Raw genomic sequence first — 17,846 nt, 5'->3', positions numbered from 1 at the left:
ATTACTTCTAGGATGTAATATTTAATTCCAATGAATCCCGGACAAGTTCCAGATATCAAGGTTTTACTGTAAAAAAAACCCTTTACAAGTTTTACATCCTTTTCATAGCTTCTTTGTTTTTTTCTGGAATGTTATACTCTACCTCCAGAAGACAGTCATCTTTCTATGTCAATGGTTTCTGATCCACTCCACTACTCACAAACCCTGGACCAAACAGGCAAATAGCAAATAATTCTCTGGTTGGTCTCAATGAGTGAATGAAAATCACTTCGCTGTAAGCGTCAATTCATTATAAGCATGTTCGCTATAACTGTGTTTTACTGTACTAAAACAAATTGTTTAAGGGTGCAGCCATATTGCTATAGTTTTTATGTTTAACACCCATTTTCTGATTGGCCAGAACAAAAGGTCACAGCAAATCATTTTGTAAAATCCTTGACCATATATCTCCCCCTTTGGCCCTGTCAGGCCCAGAGTCCACAAGAGAAATGTTTATTCTACGTATCGGTAATGATGGAAAAGAATTAAATCTCAATCTTTAATGATAAAATTGTGCATTCTTATCGTATTTTGAGTAATGTCATTATCTTTCATGTATTCATATTTTAAAACAAAGAGAATACACAAGAAGTCCGTCTAAGTGACAGCACAAGAGAAGAATCTCTGACTGTTTTAAACATCCATGAAACAGCACATATAAAGATACCCCTGCATTTGATCAGCATAACTGTAAATTAACACATTTGAGAAGAAAAAAAAAGCTTCTGTATGCATTTTCAAATTGCATCATCATATGCTTGAATTAGCAGTCATGGATCAGAACAAAAGACCCTATTTACTCCTAAATTAAGTCTATTTACATAAATTCTTTATTGTGAAACATGTGAATGACTATACATAAAATGGTAACATTTATTGAGAGTTCCAAACTCCCTAGTAATCTTCCACTACTAGTCTTAAAAACTTCACATTATAATGACAGATCTTGGTGAATATTATTTTTTGATCAAATAAATATGTCCAGTAAATGATAAAAAAGAAAACAACAATGAAAAATTATTGACACATATAAAACATATTGGCACTTACCGGTAATTAAAAACAAGTTTGGAAATATGTGTACTACATAAGACTGATGCTCTTTGGATAAAGTTTATAGAAACCTTAAATTTGAAAGTAATTCCATCATTATTTTAGATTTTCTAGCTAAAATACAGGTCAATCATGGTCTGGCAAATACACCAATATCTGGTGATGTGGTACACATTTAACCAACTATAATTACCACAGCTGCTCTAAAGCAAATGTCAGCAAGAACAATTTGTACTAAATAAAAAAATAACGGATTATCATTGAGCCAATGATTGTAGGTCCCTCGTAGAGCTGTTACACCATAAATACAGTTTACAGAAAACACTGACAATACACATCATTCCCTTTCCATACCAAATAACTAACAATATGAAAATCATTCATACTAAAAAAAAAAACAACTTTTCATAATGTGAAATATAAAAAAGCAGTCGATCAAATGGTAATAATCTTTTGTTCAACACCTCACATATAATACTGACAAAAAAGTACATCTTACATCTCAAATGGAAAAGGAGCAAAAAAAAATATCTACAAATGGTATGGCTGTTTTAACATCAACTTCTAAACAAACAAAAAACTTAGTTAACAAAAAGACTTCAAATATAATTTAAAACAATAGAATATGAAGTGTTTGTTTTTTATTACATCAATTCTCCTTTCTGGTTGACTCCTACAAAGATCATGTTCAGCAAAATTCTAGACTTGATTTATACACAGTGGTAAAAACGTCAATATTATAAAGAAAAATAATATCCACGTCAAATTGATAGCTTTCCAGCTACCTCAATTGTAGTGTTTATCTTCAGTGGGAGAATTCTGAATCCATGTCACACTATCTTGAAATACTGCAGTTTCATAATGCCTCAATTAGATAGAATGTTTGGGCTTCATCATGGGTACACACTGAAATATAACAGGAAATGTATAAATTTATGGAAAGTTTTAACAAGAATTAAGTTTACATCTGATTATTTTATAGTATAAAAAAAATGGCAAATTTGATACTGATTGATGAAAGTGTAGAGGGCTTTTTACCTCTTCGATGTAGTTTTCCTGTCCTGCTTTTTACTGTATAATCTCTATACTTCCACTGTGCGGGTTGACAACGCAGTCTGGAAAGACAATTATGGTTAGTCTTACCATGTTAACTAGGTACCTACACCATATTGTACATGTATTCGCGTTATTTTTATAGAAATCTGGAAGCTTTGGTATCACAGAACCATTATACCAAGTTGCAATTCTGTAAACCAACCTTTATTTGCGACACATGTTTTTTTTATTACAATCATCATGCTAAGGAATGGTCTGCAGCTAGAAATATTCACGACGATGAGGCAATCGCGAACCTTGCAAATATTTCTCACATGCATATAAAAGTTGGTTTACAGAATATGGCATCCATTCCATAAAAAATTTAGTGGATGCCATTTGTCCTGCCTTAATTGGTAAATATAAGTACACATTTATACATTAATGTCTAGATGAACTCAATCTTACTGTTGCCCCTTGTAGCCGACAAGCACCGTCCCTGTCTTCTTTTTATAAATATCTTCAAGCTTGTCTTTCTCATCTTTTGAGAATGTGTGGAATTCATTGGTTTCACAGTCAATCCATTGCCACACCACTTCTTCTCCGTCTGTTAACACAAATACATGAATGTATAAATACTAGTGTACTCGATGTTTCGTCTAGACTCTCAGACACAGAAGGGAAGAGATAAAGTTTTTCTATTAAGTGATCTAAGAGTATGTCACAAATTAACTACCTTTTACCTAAATATCCATAAGTAGTTTACTTTAACCAAATACAGGCTAAGATTCTATATGTTTCAGTAATTTTTGGCTAAGCATCCAAAGAAATGTATTGAAAATGTCAAAAGCAAATGAGTTAAATAAAATCCTTCTTTGAGCCACGAAGAAACGTAGGGACCATGCCTTCTCTGGTTTCCATTGTGCTAATCAGGAGTCTTTGACTCTCCTTAGCTTGGTTGACTGAGACAAAGTAGATGAAGTGCCTTGTCTATGGGTTTATCACACAGCATCAATTAAAAGGCCGCAGCTGGGGCTTGAACCACTGACCTTTGGATCACTGGCCTAGTAACACCTATGACCACTAAGCCATGTGCTCCCCCAAAGTAAATGAAGTATATCATAATGTAAGTAAAACTTTTACACTTACCAGTTCCTTATTTGAGTTCATATTCTCAAAACAATAACTTTTGTGTAGAAAGGGCGACACAACATGATCACACAACCAGTTTTTTTAAAGAGTCCTATACCTACCCATAGGTTCCCTGGTGTCTGGTTCTATTGGGTCCATCCCAGGAGCACCTACAAAACTAGGTTGAGCAGCCGCTGTGGCACCACTACCTCTGTTATATACAGGTCTCAAATTAATCACCAGGTCTCAAATTAATCACCAGTTCTCAAATCAGGTCTCAAATTAATCACAAGGAAAATATTTCCGAACTAACATGTACATGCACACTCTGCAAATGAGCTTTTTACTATCAATAGATCATCTTTTTATAGTATTACCAGGAAGCTTGAACTTAGGACGCAAGGTTTAATTATCCATGGTTTAATTAGCCATGTACTTACACCACTTCCAGTTCCTTGTTTCCCTCACCATATGAATAGCGATCAACAATTCCAATTGGCCAAATTACCTAAAACATTAAAATTTTCTATTGCTATTTATATACATATGGTCTTTCCCTCCTATATATTCATGCATGCACTTAGACCCTGACAACTTTAGGCACAGTACATGCACAAAACAACACTATTATATAAATAGAGCACCTCCCTTTATACCAGTACATGTACTAGCTAGTATACAAAGCAATTCCTTAAATACAAGTAGACAGAGCATTCTTAAATATGGAAACTGGAGACATAATAGTTTACAAATACTAGACATTATTGCTTATTATTTATTTACATTTAATCATCATTTTCTCTACATTTTCTCTGACTTAAAATTTTTGTCTCTGTGCAAGAGAGAGAGAGAGATTGGTCTAGCATTTCCCTGTACTCACAGAGACTTTGTTATTTCTGTGTTTGCGGATCACTGTGCCGGTTGTTTCTGGACCACCATCTTCATCACCTCGGTTCCAATTAGGTCCTGTAAAATAGAAATCCATTCAACAGAAGCCTGCCTAAGAAATTAAATCAATTTACCTTACTGCATGCATATTGCTATCTTGGTTAACCCCTGAAAAATAGTTATAAGAAAATGTTCTTGTGTATCATTAAAAATAAGACAAAAAAATTACTATTTAATATTTAAATTCTCCCTTTGAAAAAATATGTTGACACCCCAACCCCTCAAAAATTGACTTCAGAGCAGTATTCTCTCCTTACCACGCTTGACTAGACATCCAACATCAATAACTTCTCCAGGCTTGAGTGCTCTTGGGTCATTGATACGGAATAGGTTTTCCTGTGGATATTCTCCATGGGATCCACAATCCCATTTAACTACAACCACTCCTGTGGACGATTAACAAAATAAAAATGTATTGCATATTACAAAAACATTTATATATCACAGAACCAATCAATCCTAAGTATTGTAATGATAAAATCCCATTAAAGTACACTATCTAATGAACATGATTAATGTTGGAACAACCTATAACTCTATGGAGTAGTATACTCTGAAGGTATATAAATACTAGGTACAGTAAAACACGGTTATAGCGAACACACTTATAATGAATTGATGCTTACAGCGAAGTGATTTTCATTCCCCGTGACTATATTACATGTTTTAAACTTGACAGATATAGCCAATTACGCTTATAACAAGCAAAATCACTCGACCCTGGCGCTTCGTTATAACCATTTTTTACTGTAGTTGTTCTGGGAGAGTTGTTAGTGAATGACAGCAGTGATAACTTAGAAAGAACGAGAACAGAAAGAAAGCAGACAAAATGTAGGGTTAAGAAATAAAAGGCAAGTAACTAAGAATAAAGGTGCCTGGTGTAGTAAATGTGAATAAGATCACGACACAATGTGAATATTAAGATTTCTCTTATAAATGTGAAAATTTGCAACTCTCCTGTTATAAGTCTCGCTATTACTTGTCAGGGGTTATTGATTTGAATCATCTCAATTTTCAATTACAGGAAGGAAGTTTTCTGTAAATATTGGTTTTTTTAGTGCAGTGGTTCTTGAGAATAAAATACTTTAAGACACCCAAACCATTTTCAATGTATTTTTAATATCTCTCAAAATAAAAAAGGTGTGGCCCTTCACTTGGACAATTTTAAATTTCCCTCAACTACAAATGCTTGAAATGTGCCAAGTTTACTTGTGACTGTGGTTCAAGAGAAGTGAAGGTAAAGATTTTTTTCATTACTCTCGAAAGCAAAACAATATACATATACAATATTCATGGGGGTCAATGTTGGTGGGTACCCAAAATTTTCCTGGTTAGTGGGGACGTTATTTCGTTGGTAGCAAAAATTCTATTTCGTAAATAAACATTATACAAATGCATATATTTTACATTTGTGAGGATGTACATTCATGGGCAAGGGTTACCCACAAAATTCATGAGCATTGGTTCACCACAAACAATGATGATTCCACAATATACTATGGAAGATGACCTAAAAGATAAATTTTCTCTATATATTCCTATGTAAAACTTGATCCCCCCATTGTGGCCCACCCTACCCCTGGGGACCACGATTTGAACAAACTTGAATCTACACTACCTGAGGATGCCTCCACACAAGTTTAAGCTTTTCTGGCCTAATAGTTTTTGAGAAGAAGATTTTTAAAGATTTTCTCTATACATTCTTATGTAAAAATCCATTCCCCCATTTTGGCCCCACCCTACCCCGGAGACCATGATTTAAACAAACTTGAATCTACACTACCTGAGGATGCTTCCATACAAGTTACAGCTTTTCTGGCCTAATAGTTTTTGAGAAGAAGATTTTTGAAAAATACCAACAAATTTTCATAATTCTAAATTATCTCCCCTTTAAAGAGGGCGTGGCCCTTCATTTGAATAAACTTGAATCCCCTTCACCCAGTGATGCTTTGTGCCAAGTTTGGTTGAAATCTACTTCTGGTTCTGGAGAAGAAGATGAAAATGTGAAAAGTTTACAACAACGATAATGCTGCCAACGACGACAGACAACGGACAAATTTGGATTAGAAAAGCTCACTTGAGCTTTCAGCTGAGGTGAGCTAAAAACAAAAAAAAAACTCAAAGAAGCCAGCCTACCCTCTGCTTTATGAGCTACCACAGTTCCCGGCATGTTTTGATCGTCAGGCCACTTCCAGTCTTCTCCCCTGATTACCCGAGTTCCCCACGGAAAACAGCGGTTGTGCGGCGCTCCATAGGACTCAAAGAGTTCCCCATCTGACTCAGAAAGGCTGACGTCTGGTGATGATGGCACCACACTAACTTCTCTCGTTAGATTTGGGGGGTCTGTCTTCAAATGACTGACTTTAGGCTGGGGAGGAACAGTCAACCCTGGTGGAGGAATATTTGGGGGTGGGTCTTTTATCACGGGTTTTTCACTGACATGCGGGGGAGGTTGTACAGGTTTAGGTGTGGGTAGGGGGTCTGGTTCTTGTTTGATATTGGGTTTTGGGTGTTCTTTTTTTGTGGGCGGAGGGGCAGGGAGGGGATTTCTGCTATCATTGTCAATTTTTAAAAGGTGAAGTATTTCTGCCTGTAAATGAATAAAAAAAATTCATATATTACAACAGTAACAGTAATACAGTGTAGTAACAAATTTTTCTTCCAATCCCTAAGTAAAATACCACTCATATTAAATATATAGTCCTTGTTCAAATATTATTTTCTAATCAAAAGGATTTTGTTTATATTACAGATTAAATATTTTCGTCTATTTTGTATGTGTATTCAGGTTTGAAAGTGATCCATGTAACTGCTGGTCAATAGACTGCGATCTATTGGACCGCCGGTCAATAGACTTATTTTAGAAAAAGTTTAATTGCTACAAGATTAAAAGATAACTTTATTATGTTTATCTTACTATTGTTCTTAAAACTTATCTTTTAGGTCATCTTGGTATTGATAACTATGACCTAAATGCAAAATGGTATGAAAACTTTCCGTAATTCAAAAATGTGAACACAAAATACTGTAAAGGGATTAGGTAATAAAACAATTATTTAATGCCTGAACAGTCAATAGACCCGAATTTTTTCCCTTGATGCAGAGAACAGCTCAGTATGATCTATTGCCCGAGGCCAATGGCCGGGGGCAATAGATCATATTGAGCTGTTCCCTGCATCAAGGGAAAAATATTTGGGTCTATTGATCTGCTCAAGCATTAAATAATTGTATACTATAGAACATGTAGATACTATTTCCACTTTATGTTTAAACAATGTTTTTCAAAGAAAAAAATTACATTTGCCAGTTTGCATGAGGAAAAAGGGAGAGGGTAAAATTTTATGTATAAAATTGCTTCTTCTCATTTATCCAATCCCCAGCCCTCATCTCAAGAATTTTCATATTCCATGTTTCCAACATATGACCTACATTTGGCCAACAACAGAATGAACATAAATGCGCTGACTGACCATGTCTGTGTCCGTTAAGTGAGTGGCCGTGGTGTGTTGAAGTGCAATGGTCTTGGGGTCACTCCGTCCATTATCCTGGCTGATGGCTGTCCTCGCCCGGGTTACTGGGTCCTGAGAGGACAAGACAAAATTAATTGTCACCAAAGAATTAATTATTGTATCTCCATTGGCCAAATCACCACAAGATCCAAACGGTTAATTCAATGCAAATACTAAATGACGTTTTATATAAAGTAAACTCTGAAAATACTAGTTTAATTCTTTTTTCTTTTTTTTTTAATAAGCGTTTCATTAATAAGTTGAAAAATTTAGATAAAAAACTCAAATTAAGCACCAATTCAGTTAATATATACCATACAATGATACTAATACATATTATGTACAGTAGTATTCATTTTTCAAAAGTTAATTAAAACTTTAGTTTGCTTGGGGAAAAGTTCACAAACTTCGCAGAAACCATCTTGTTAAATTAAAGTTGTCATGAATATTTTTTGCTGTGTAGGATCTTTTAAGAGACTTTATTCAATAAATAATCAACATGGGCTTGATTGCCTAACTTATTCGCCACAAACAATTACATATATCAATGGCGAGCAATTCATAATAATAAAAGTTGGTTTACTCCATTAATTGTACAGATATAAATTTAGTAATTAGGTATTAAATCTACTGTCCCAAGATGCCGAAATTCAATAATCATTATAAACAAAAGAATTACTATGTACAATTCACTTACCTGGTAAAGGTAGTAGCGACCTAGTTTTAGTGCATTTTGGGTATTTGACATTGAATAAAAATGTCCATGACCCCTTTCAGCAATGTCTTTCAAGAAAACCTAAAAATTACCAAGAAAAGAGATCAATCGTACACTCAATCTGACATATTTCATTAATTAATACATGTATTTCTTTTAAAAAGTATTCATTTTTCATTTACAGTTCATGAATTTAATGCAATAGAAATATAGAGTTTTCAGATTTTTTTTGTTTTGTTTTGTTTTGTTTCAAACATTAGTAGATCTACAAACTTTAGATTTTTTCAAAATTTTCAAATTTCAATATTGGTTTGATAACTACAAGCTTAATAGCTTTGGTTAGCTTGATCAATAATAATAGAGATAATCTTCATCAAATCATTTAAATCAATACACTAAAATTCAGCTAAATGTCTGCAAAACTGCTCAAAATGGATAAACTTCTAAATCAAGCAATGACTGGCTCACCTGGTTACATTCTCCCACTCCGATGCAGCTGACAGTGATGGGGGAGCGTTCTAGGATGGGCAAAAATTTAAACACTTCTGACTGCACCTTCAACATTCAAAAGGAGCTTATTAATGACAGGCTATGATACACTGTACTAAATACCAACTTTTCAGTTATTTGTTGGCCCCGTCAATTTCCAGATTCCTTTCGCGAAAACACGTTACTTTCGCAAACAAACGCTAAACTTTCGTGAATAAATGTGTAACAATAGCCATATAACGCGTTACTTTCGCAAATAAACACGAAACTTTCACGACTTAACGCGTTATTTTTGCGATTTAACGCGAAACTTTCGCGATTAAACGCGAAACTCAAATATAAATATTGTTGTTTCATAGAAGAACACATATGAAGAATAATTACTGAAAACAGAATTATTAATTTGAATAAAACAAAATAATATCATATAAGGATGTAAATGAATTAGATTTAACCTTATACAAATTAACATAAATTCAAACGTTGGAAAGCTTTAAAGTCTTAGTACTGATTTTCAAAGGACATAATGCATCGCGCTTCTCACATTCTAATGGGCGCTGTATTATTGAAAATGAGGCAGCGACATATTTTAATTATAACAATTTTTCATTCGAATTAATTTTATGAAGTATCATTTTAGAATTTAAAGGATATCATTGTGACATAACTTAACGTCTAGTTTAATATCAGAAAGATAAGTCAAGCTGTGAATTGAAATTTTCAAGCTTTTGTTTAAATCTAGATGACGTAAATTCGTCCCCCAAATTTATCACATCTGTCATTTGAAAATTAATACTAAGATTTTAAAGGTTTCAAACGGTTGAATTCATATCAATTTTATAAGAAAAAGATCATCAATGAATGCCTGTTCGAACACAGGCTCGGCGAACAACTGGAAATCGTAATTTGATGCCCAAACTTATTATCTACTTTGGACATATAACATATAAAAATGTTATAAAGTTTTATCAGATTTATTGATATCTATATGCAAAAGAGATAATTTTGTCTTCATGAATCAACTTAACAAGGATATTATAAAAATAATGAATAATAAGTATATTATGATATAAAACTTAAAATGTGTTTATTTTCAATCGTCTTTCTTCATAAGGGTTCTGTATGAAATGACAATATTTATATAATGGTTACGCGTTATATCGCGAAAGTTTTGCGTTATATCGATAAAGTTTCGCGTTTATTCGTGAAAGTTACACGTTTTTTTGTGAAACTAATGCGTTACATCGCGAAAGTTTCGCATTTATTCACGAAAATTACGCGTTTATTTGCAGAAGTTTGCATTATTTTTGCGAAACTAACGCGTAATATCACGAAAGATTCGCTTTTTGTAGCGAACCTAACGCGTTATATCGCGAAAGTAACGCGTTTATTCGCGAGAATAACGCGTTATATTGCGAAAGTTATGCGTTTATTCGCGAAAGTTTCGCGTTTATTCGTGAAAGTTACACGTTATATCGCGAAAGTTTCGCATTTCTTCGCGAAAAATATTTTTTTTACCTACAAAAATGAGCTCAATGGGCTTTCGTACAAACAAAATATGTGCAAAACATTAAAACAGAGTTAATTTAAAGGTATTGTTCTAAACTGAATCGCAGACTAAATGGTTTTAATCAAGTAGTCAACTTAAGAAAGTATATTTTTATCTATCTATCAAATACAACTTGTTCAGGGAGAATTGATAACAAGGCAAAATACATGTAATTCTTAAGCATTATTGTTCGAAACCAAAACAATAAAATATTAACCTTACACGTATAGTATTTGACAAACCTGAAACATCACAGTATTTATCAAATATACATGTATAAATGTACAAGAAGCTGAAGCAGATAGAGAGAAGACAGAGCTTTATTAGTATATGTACCTTAATACCGTTGGTTTCGTAGTCTGTTCCATGACAGGCATCTTTGTCATGGCTGTCTGTTGGGTAACCATCAGTAATCATCAAAATTCTTTGATTTACAATGTGTCCATTTACTTTCACCCGCTTCCCTTGAAAAAAGGAGAAATATGATAGTTAATATTAAAATAAAATCAGTATTTCACATGTATGACAACAGTATAAGCTACCACTATATTTTTTAATAATTACCAAAATTATCTGTTTTCTTGTTGATAACAGGAATTAAATGAGTCTTTTTCAATGTTTTTCATAAGGAATTACGGTACTGATAACAGAATCAAACTTTTAAAATCAGAAATAGTATAATAACAATATTGATTAATGAATCCAAATAATCTAATTCAACTCAGTCTTTTAAAATATGTCTATGTTATAGATTTTGGGACAGTCCTTGCACTAATTAAATGGTATGAAAGCAGAGAAATTAATCTTTCATCTGGGTTTGTATTATACAAATATTGACTGGGGTTGAGGGCAACATTGAATTTTTTAGCCCCGAGCTATGATTTATTGCCCGACACAAAGCAGAAGGCAATATTTTCGTCCCAAGGGGGCTAATACAATCAATGTTGCTCAATAACACAGTGAACATTTGTCTTATTATAAGAAAAAAAACAAGAAAGGGTTTTAAAACAAATTGCCATAATTTTCTCAGCTTAACATAGAAATCAAGATTTAATTTTTGAGCAAAGTCCATTTCTTAAATATCCTTGGAATTATATGGTCTCAGGTAATATTCTGCCGCCCTTCGGAATCATGCTACAGATATTCGACCTGATTTTACAACTCAATAATTCGCAAATCCTTGTATCGGTTATGTTAGCAAACTGCTGCATTGCGCGTCTTTTGTTTACAAGCTTGCCTTGACTGATTGTTTTTTATGATGTCACCTTGTTTTTGAGTTGCAAAGGTTTATTTATGTCACTGTCAACGGATAGACAAATCACAACCGATTCATTGAAATGGTAGAAATTGTAATGTAAATTATAATTAGATTGATTTTAATGATTTGAATTTGCTCTTGGTAATAGATGTTTTCTTAGACATTCATGCTTAAAAAGCGTCACATTATAGACATACATGTACAAGGTTAGAGGACATGTAGTTCCGACTTCAGAAGTGAACGCATAAGATTATAGTATTCTGGTAAATTCCCATAAGAGATCATGGAACTTTTCTTATTTTTGCGGGGTGTGCTGAGCATACTATACTTTTAGCAATATAGAGATTGAGTAACTGAGTACTCGTTTGTTGAGTACTCCTAGCTTTAGTTTGATCACTCATTTGTTGAGTACTAATTGATTTTGGTTAATACTTATTAGCTGAGTATATATATAAATATTCATTGAGGTTTTAATTTCATTATTTTCGTTGGCAGTAAAAATCAACAAAATTAAATCCATGACGAAGTATTAATGAATACAAAAAGATTACGATATGATGAAATTAAATGCCAATGGAATTTTATTTGGTTACAAATCAACAAAATTTTGACCCAACGGAAATATGCGTTTCTACAGTAACTCATCAGTTGAGTTAGAAGATTAGTTTTTGTAGTCTTATAGTTTTTAAATTATAAGTGATTTTTCAAAGAATTTTGTTACTCAAACAAATAAGGAAATAATCAAACACACTGATTTTGTTAGAAATTAAGACATTATTTTTGTGTAGTCAAGATTTCTTTCTAGTTTGTGAGTTTAAAGTTCTTTGATTAAAATCTTAAAACACAGTTCAATATTTAGGGGATCTCCCAAAACTCAATGTTAAGGTGGCTCTCTACACCTTAAAATATTTTCTCAAATCAGCAGAAAATAACTTGATAATGATAGATATCATAATGGAAAAGAAATATTTAAGTCAATTAGGCAAAAAAAAGTGCAATTTTGGATGAAAAATTACATTTTCGAAAATTTAATTCAGTAAACATGAACAAAGGCTCCAGGCGGATTCGAACTCATGATCTGCGGTTCAGAAGCCTAATACTTTAACCACATATTAGGATGATATACAACCAAATTGAAGTATATAAACAATTTAACAAAACATTTAAATTGCCATTTTGAGACATAGTGTCTTAAAAAGAGTAAGTCTGGGTGTAGTGAGGTACCTTAAGGTAAACACGTTATAGAATATTCTCTTGATATTGTTCCTAGCTGGTCAATATTAAAGAAATATTGACTGGTCAATATATTTTGGACAAGCGAATACTGCAAAACAGCAATTTTTGTGATGACACTATTTCGCAATTTTCTGTAGATAAACTGGTTCGCAACAATTAATTTTTGCACGTAAGCCTTATCTAGACCATTACAACAATAAGACAAGGGCTGGTTCACAGCGAGAAATATTTGCTATGATGAGGTTCTCGCAAATCCAGTAAAATTTTCTCTCTCTTGAAAAAAAGTTGGCTTACAGTTTTTCAATTCTTGACTATTCGTCTACGTACATAGAGTTGTATAGTGAGAATATGCTACTGAATGTAATAATACAATGTACTGCAATACTCTTACTGTTAAATATGAGCTGCACTCACCAAACTTGTGACAATATGCCACAGCCATTGCTAGTCCAAACAACATTGGAGTTTTTCCACCAAGCTTCACTTTTTCTGTCACAAAGAAATAAAATAACCAACAGCTCACACTGTTTTTATATCAAAACAATATGTTAAACTGAAACTGGACTAAAAGATTACCATAAGGGCATTTAACTCCATAATTTTCGGTGTACAATGTAAATTTATTTCATTGAATTGTGCAGATTGATACCTTGTAAGGCATCTTTGATGGGCATATAATCATTGGTGAAATGCTGGATGACCTCACACCGTCCTCCAAATGTCAAAATAGCCATCATTTCCTCCAAGTTGTGATCAGAGGCAGAAGTCTCCACTTCTACAAATCAATCAATCAATCAACTAACTTTGATAAGGTTGCCTAGTGTTTTAACTACAATCAGTAAAGTATGTGGCCCATTTCTGTTCCTGAACCATTCCATCATTTACGCCATTGTGTAATACCGGTATGACTTACCATCTACCATTTGATCTATGAAGTGCTGCATTTCTTTGAACATGGCTTTGTTGATACTAGTGGAGACATCAATCAATAGGACCGTGTACAAACCAGTTGGAAACTGTGGATGAGTGGGGGTGTCTGGTAAAAGACAAACAACTAGTTCAAGCACATGTGTACACTACTGTAAACCAAGAAAATTTCAGGTGGTTCTCACAAACCACATGGCTGGAAATATTTCTTGTCGCAAACCAGTATCTTGATGCGGTCAATATTTGCTGAAGCTCAGCATAGTTGCAAACCATTTATCATTTGTTAATCATAAATAAAGTAAAAAAAAATATGAAAAAAAGACAGCTTACAGATTTGATCAGTCTCTTTGAGTTTTAGACAACAAGGTTTGACTGTACAATACACTTTTACCATTAAACACGCTTCTGAGAGCAGACATCAGATTTGGATCCTGGATTTGTACATTGGTGGACTGTAGGAAGCTTTCTGGGCTCTGGTAGTCCACTGGAGTAGCTTGGGGTGGGGGCACATCTTTGGGGTCATCCAGTGGGGGCTCAGCAATAGGAACATTCGGTGAAGGAGCAGCCACTTTTTTCGGTTTGACGTCAGGTGGAGGGTCAGAAACAACTGTGGGGCCTGGTTCTGAAGGAACATTTTCGTTTGTTGGGTTTTCATTTACTGCAATATAGAAACGCTCTATATATAAAGTCAGTACTAGTATACAGTTACTCAATTATGGATACTGTAGATTTCTAATGTGAAAAAATGATAAAAGTTTGAGGTTCCTGATCTTTTATTCCCGCACATGATACAAAATAGCAGAATCTCGGAATTAAGTTCTTGCCCAAAATAAGAAATCTACAGAGTGAATGTACTTAAAAATGTTGAAATAACTATTAACAATAAACAAGATGCCACACAATACATTGAAAGGTGGATTTTTGGTCCCTGGTTCATTGTACTGTAGTAAGAGAGAAATCTGCAAGTCCAATGAAATACAACTAACATAAGAATAGAACATTCATTGTTTACATTACCATTGTCTTTTATTGTTCCTCTCTCTTGTCCTGACTCATCCTTCTCTTTAAGAATCAATGGACTGGTAGGTCTGAGATTTGATGTTCCTAATGGAGCTGAATGCCTTTAGTTATCAAAATAATTCAGTTCTTAGTACAATATAATTAATCTGCATCTTTCTATGTGATCAAAAATTCTATATGTATTTGTAAAAAAAAAAAAAAAATCTGTGTATCTGTAAATCACAAACCTTTTCGCATATGAATATGGTGGATTTTGCCTTCGTTTTTTTAATATGTCACTATACTTTTCACGTGGAGGACGATCATGGGGAGAATCATCTGTATCGGATTCTCTGGAAGCTATTGAAATTTTTGAAATTTCATTTCTCAGAGTACATGTAATTAAAAGAACTACGGGTAGGTTACAGTTTCAGTCATATTTTGCCCTGTTTCAGATTGATCTTTAAAAACATCAGAAAAAATTGAAATGCAATGTTAATTTACACAAGAATATATACCCATAAATTAAGAATCTTTAAAGAGTTAACTGATTAGACTTTCACAAGAGTAATTGTGACATCACAAACAGTGCATTTTCCCATAATTTTCATAAAACTGAGCAGAAGACACCAGTCCTTAGTGGTTTTTTGAATAGAAAAATATGTCCGCAGCCATTGCCCACAATGAAACACATATTATAACTTTATCATGTAATATCACATAAAATATATTAATTTTGTTTTGGGCGATGGCTGCGGACACATTTTCCTCTTCAAAAAACTATGAGAAAATGTGTCATTTTTCATCATATTTGACCAAATCTCAGAAAAATGCCCAAATTGTTTAAGCTATAATTATTTTTTGAACCAAGATAAAAGTGAATAACTTGTTACCTTATATACACACATGTTTAAGATGGTGTAAGTGTATTTTCAAGAGATTTATAAACAACTTTTGAATATTAGCTGGGGCAGCTATTGAGAGAAACCGTACCTTCTTCTTTCATTTATTATACATTTATTTTACACAAAATCAGCACATAAAGACGGTGCGTGAAAATTTCAAGCTTTTTCATCTTATGATCCTATAAAGACACTATATATGCTGATACATGAATGATTAATGCATGCAAGCAAATATACTAAAAAGAAATAGCAAATAAGGAACATAAATTAGTACATCTGTATATGTTATGAGAGTAATAGCTTTGTGTTGGGTGGGTTTGAAGTGTAAAACCGAGTTTCATGATTCATATACTTCTGGTATCAGAGAATGATCTATCATTATCTTTACAGGTATACCAAAAAACATATTGTTGAATACTCCTCTTACTTTTGAATGATCGGGGACTGCATTCACACATTCTAAAAAAACTTTTTGGTGGAGAGAGAACTTAGAGGCAATGCAGCACAAAGCATGAAATGAATACAATGTCATCTCTCATACATTCAAACTGCTGACGAGTGAAATTTATGCTTCTAACAGTAATACATGATAGCAATATTTTAATCTATTGACTAAAAAAAATGAACTATCCTAGACTCCGTGATACAAGCCCACGTGAAGTAGGAACCATACTGTAATCTTTGAACTCCCCTCTCTCACCTGGTGAGCGAGTGCGTACACTCTCCATGGAACCATACAGGGAATTTTTAAGACGAGAAAGTCGAGAAAAGTCATTAGGCCCATTTAGGTTCTGTGAAATTCGTCGTACAAAGGTTTGGGTCTTACGTGATGACGTTTTGATTGCCCCGACGGAGTCCACTAACTCTTCCAATATGCCGTACATCTCTGAGGAATCTTGGGCTAGACTCTGAAATCTGGTGTCCATGGTTTCCAACATCTGAAACACTGTGTTGAATCGCTCCTGGATAAGCTGCTCCAAATATTTCATCTCTTTATTCATGTCGTTTGATGCCATTGCCCATGTAAGAAGACCTCAACATCAAATGTCTAAATCGAAAGTACAACATTAATATTGAAAACAATCGGAGGCAAAACGAAAGTACACTTAGGTAGTGATAGACCAAATCAACTTTCGTTCCATATTTCGGAGGTATTGTTGATGAAGAAAATACAAAATGTGAATTAATGATCCTTCACCCGTGTAGAAAATGTTTAAGTTTGAAGGCAGTGAACAGAAACAAACATTCAATTTGGGAAAATCCCAACTTAAAATTAGAACATACTTGTTAAAAGAGAAAGAAAAGAAACCAGGTTCAATAGAAATTGAAACATATCTTTTTTACAATTAAAAAACCATAACAATAGTGTTTGTTTTAAAATACTCACCAAAATTTATATAAATGTGTGTATTTTTGTTCGTCAATCAGAAACAAAAACCGGAATTCCCTCTTCTTAAAATAGAAACACATCGTACTTGTGTTCAGGATAAGCTTATGCTATTTATTTAATATATTTAACGTTACTAAAAAACTAGAAAATTTTTCAATACCCCAAAAAACAAATTAAGTTATTCAATTGAATATCACGCAATAATAATTAAAATGAAACAGAAAATCAAAAATTTTGAAATTCAACGTTACAAAATGAACACAATTACTGCAAGTATTTTTTTTTTGCATTTCTGCAAAGTAAAACTTTTTTTTTCTTTTTGCATATTCATGACATTGTCAAATACATGAACCCCCCCCCCCCCCCGGAATTTAAATTAGAGATACCCATGCAAAGCAAACACTGAATGGTTATCATTGGTGTATGTGCCATCTACAAAAAAAGTTAGATCTATTTTGTACTTATTAAATTTTTTAACCATAAAATACATAAAATTCCAGGAAGTTGCAGATGGAGTAATCAAGTACTGGTTCATATGAAACATCCTGTTTCTTGGTTTTACTCTTGCAAACAATGGGAAGTGAGCATCAAATGTGCTATTTAAAGAACAAGAGCAGCTTATATTACAATGATAAAAATCTCTTTAAAAAACCTTTGTTCATA

At 33.4% G+C, this 17,846-nt stretch overlaps 1 protein-coding gene across 3 annotated transcripts; it reads right to left on the bottom strand.

Moving 5' to 3' along the window:
• Positions 1-491: 491 nt before the first annotated feature.
• LOC128175234 (uncharacterized) lies at positions 492-17,451 on the bottom strand. 3 transcript variants are annotated; one of them, XM_052840704.1, is made up of 20 exons: positions 17,181-17,451; positions 16,494-16,841; positions 15,137-15,248; positions 14,907-15,010; positions 14,281-14,547; positions 13,876-13,998; positions 13,612-13,737; positions 13,377-13,451; positions 10,805-10,932; positions 8,899-8,985; positions 8,413-8,511; positions 7,677-7,787; positions 6,343-6,796; positions 4,464-4,592; positions 4,139-4,224; positions 3,699-3,766; positions 3,381-3,469; positions 2,596-2,734; positions 2,131-2,207; positions 492-1,998 (listed from the first exon to the last, which is right to left on the bottom strand). In XM_052840704.1, exons 2-20 carry the CDS (start codon positions 16,807-16,809, stop codon positions 1,949-1,951), a joined length of 2,640 nt encoding a protein of 879 aa, XP_052696664.1. In that variant the 5' UTR covers positions 16,810-16,841; positions 17,181-17,451; the 3' UTR covers positions 492-1,948. The 3 variants fall into 3 exon arrangements, with proteins under 3 accessions (XP_052696664.1, XP_052696663.1, XP_052696665.1); XM_052840703.1 differs by lacking the exon at positions 17,181-17,451 and having other exon boundaries at positions 16,494-17,154; XM_052840705.1 differs by lacking the exon at positions 17,181-17,451 and having other exon boundaries at positions 16,620-17,154.
• Between the last annotated feature and the right edge of the window lie 395 nt (positions 17,452-17,846).

The sequence above is a fragment of the Crassostrea angulata genome, chromosome 3, assembly GCF_025612915.1.
Source record: "Crassostrea angulata isolate pt1a10 chromosome 3, ASM2561291v2, whole genome shotgun sequence".
NCBI lineage: Eukaryota > Metazoa > Mollusca > Bivalvia > Ostreida > Ostreidae > Magallana > Magallana angulata.
Note: the sequence above shows the minus strand (reverse complement) of the source record. Positions and strands in the feature narration are given on the sequence as shown.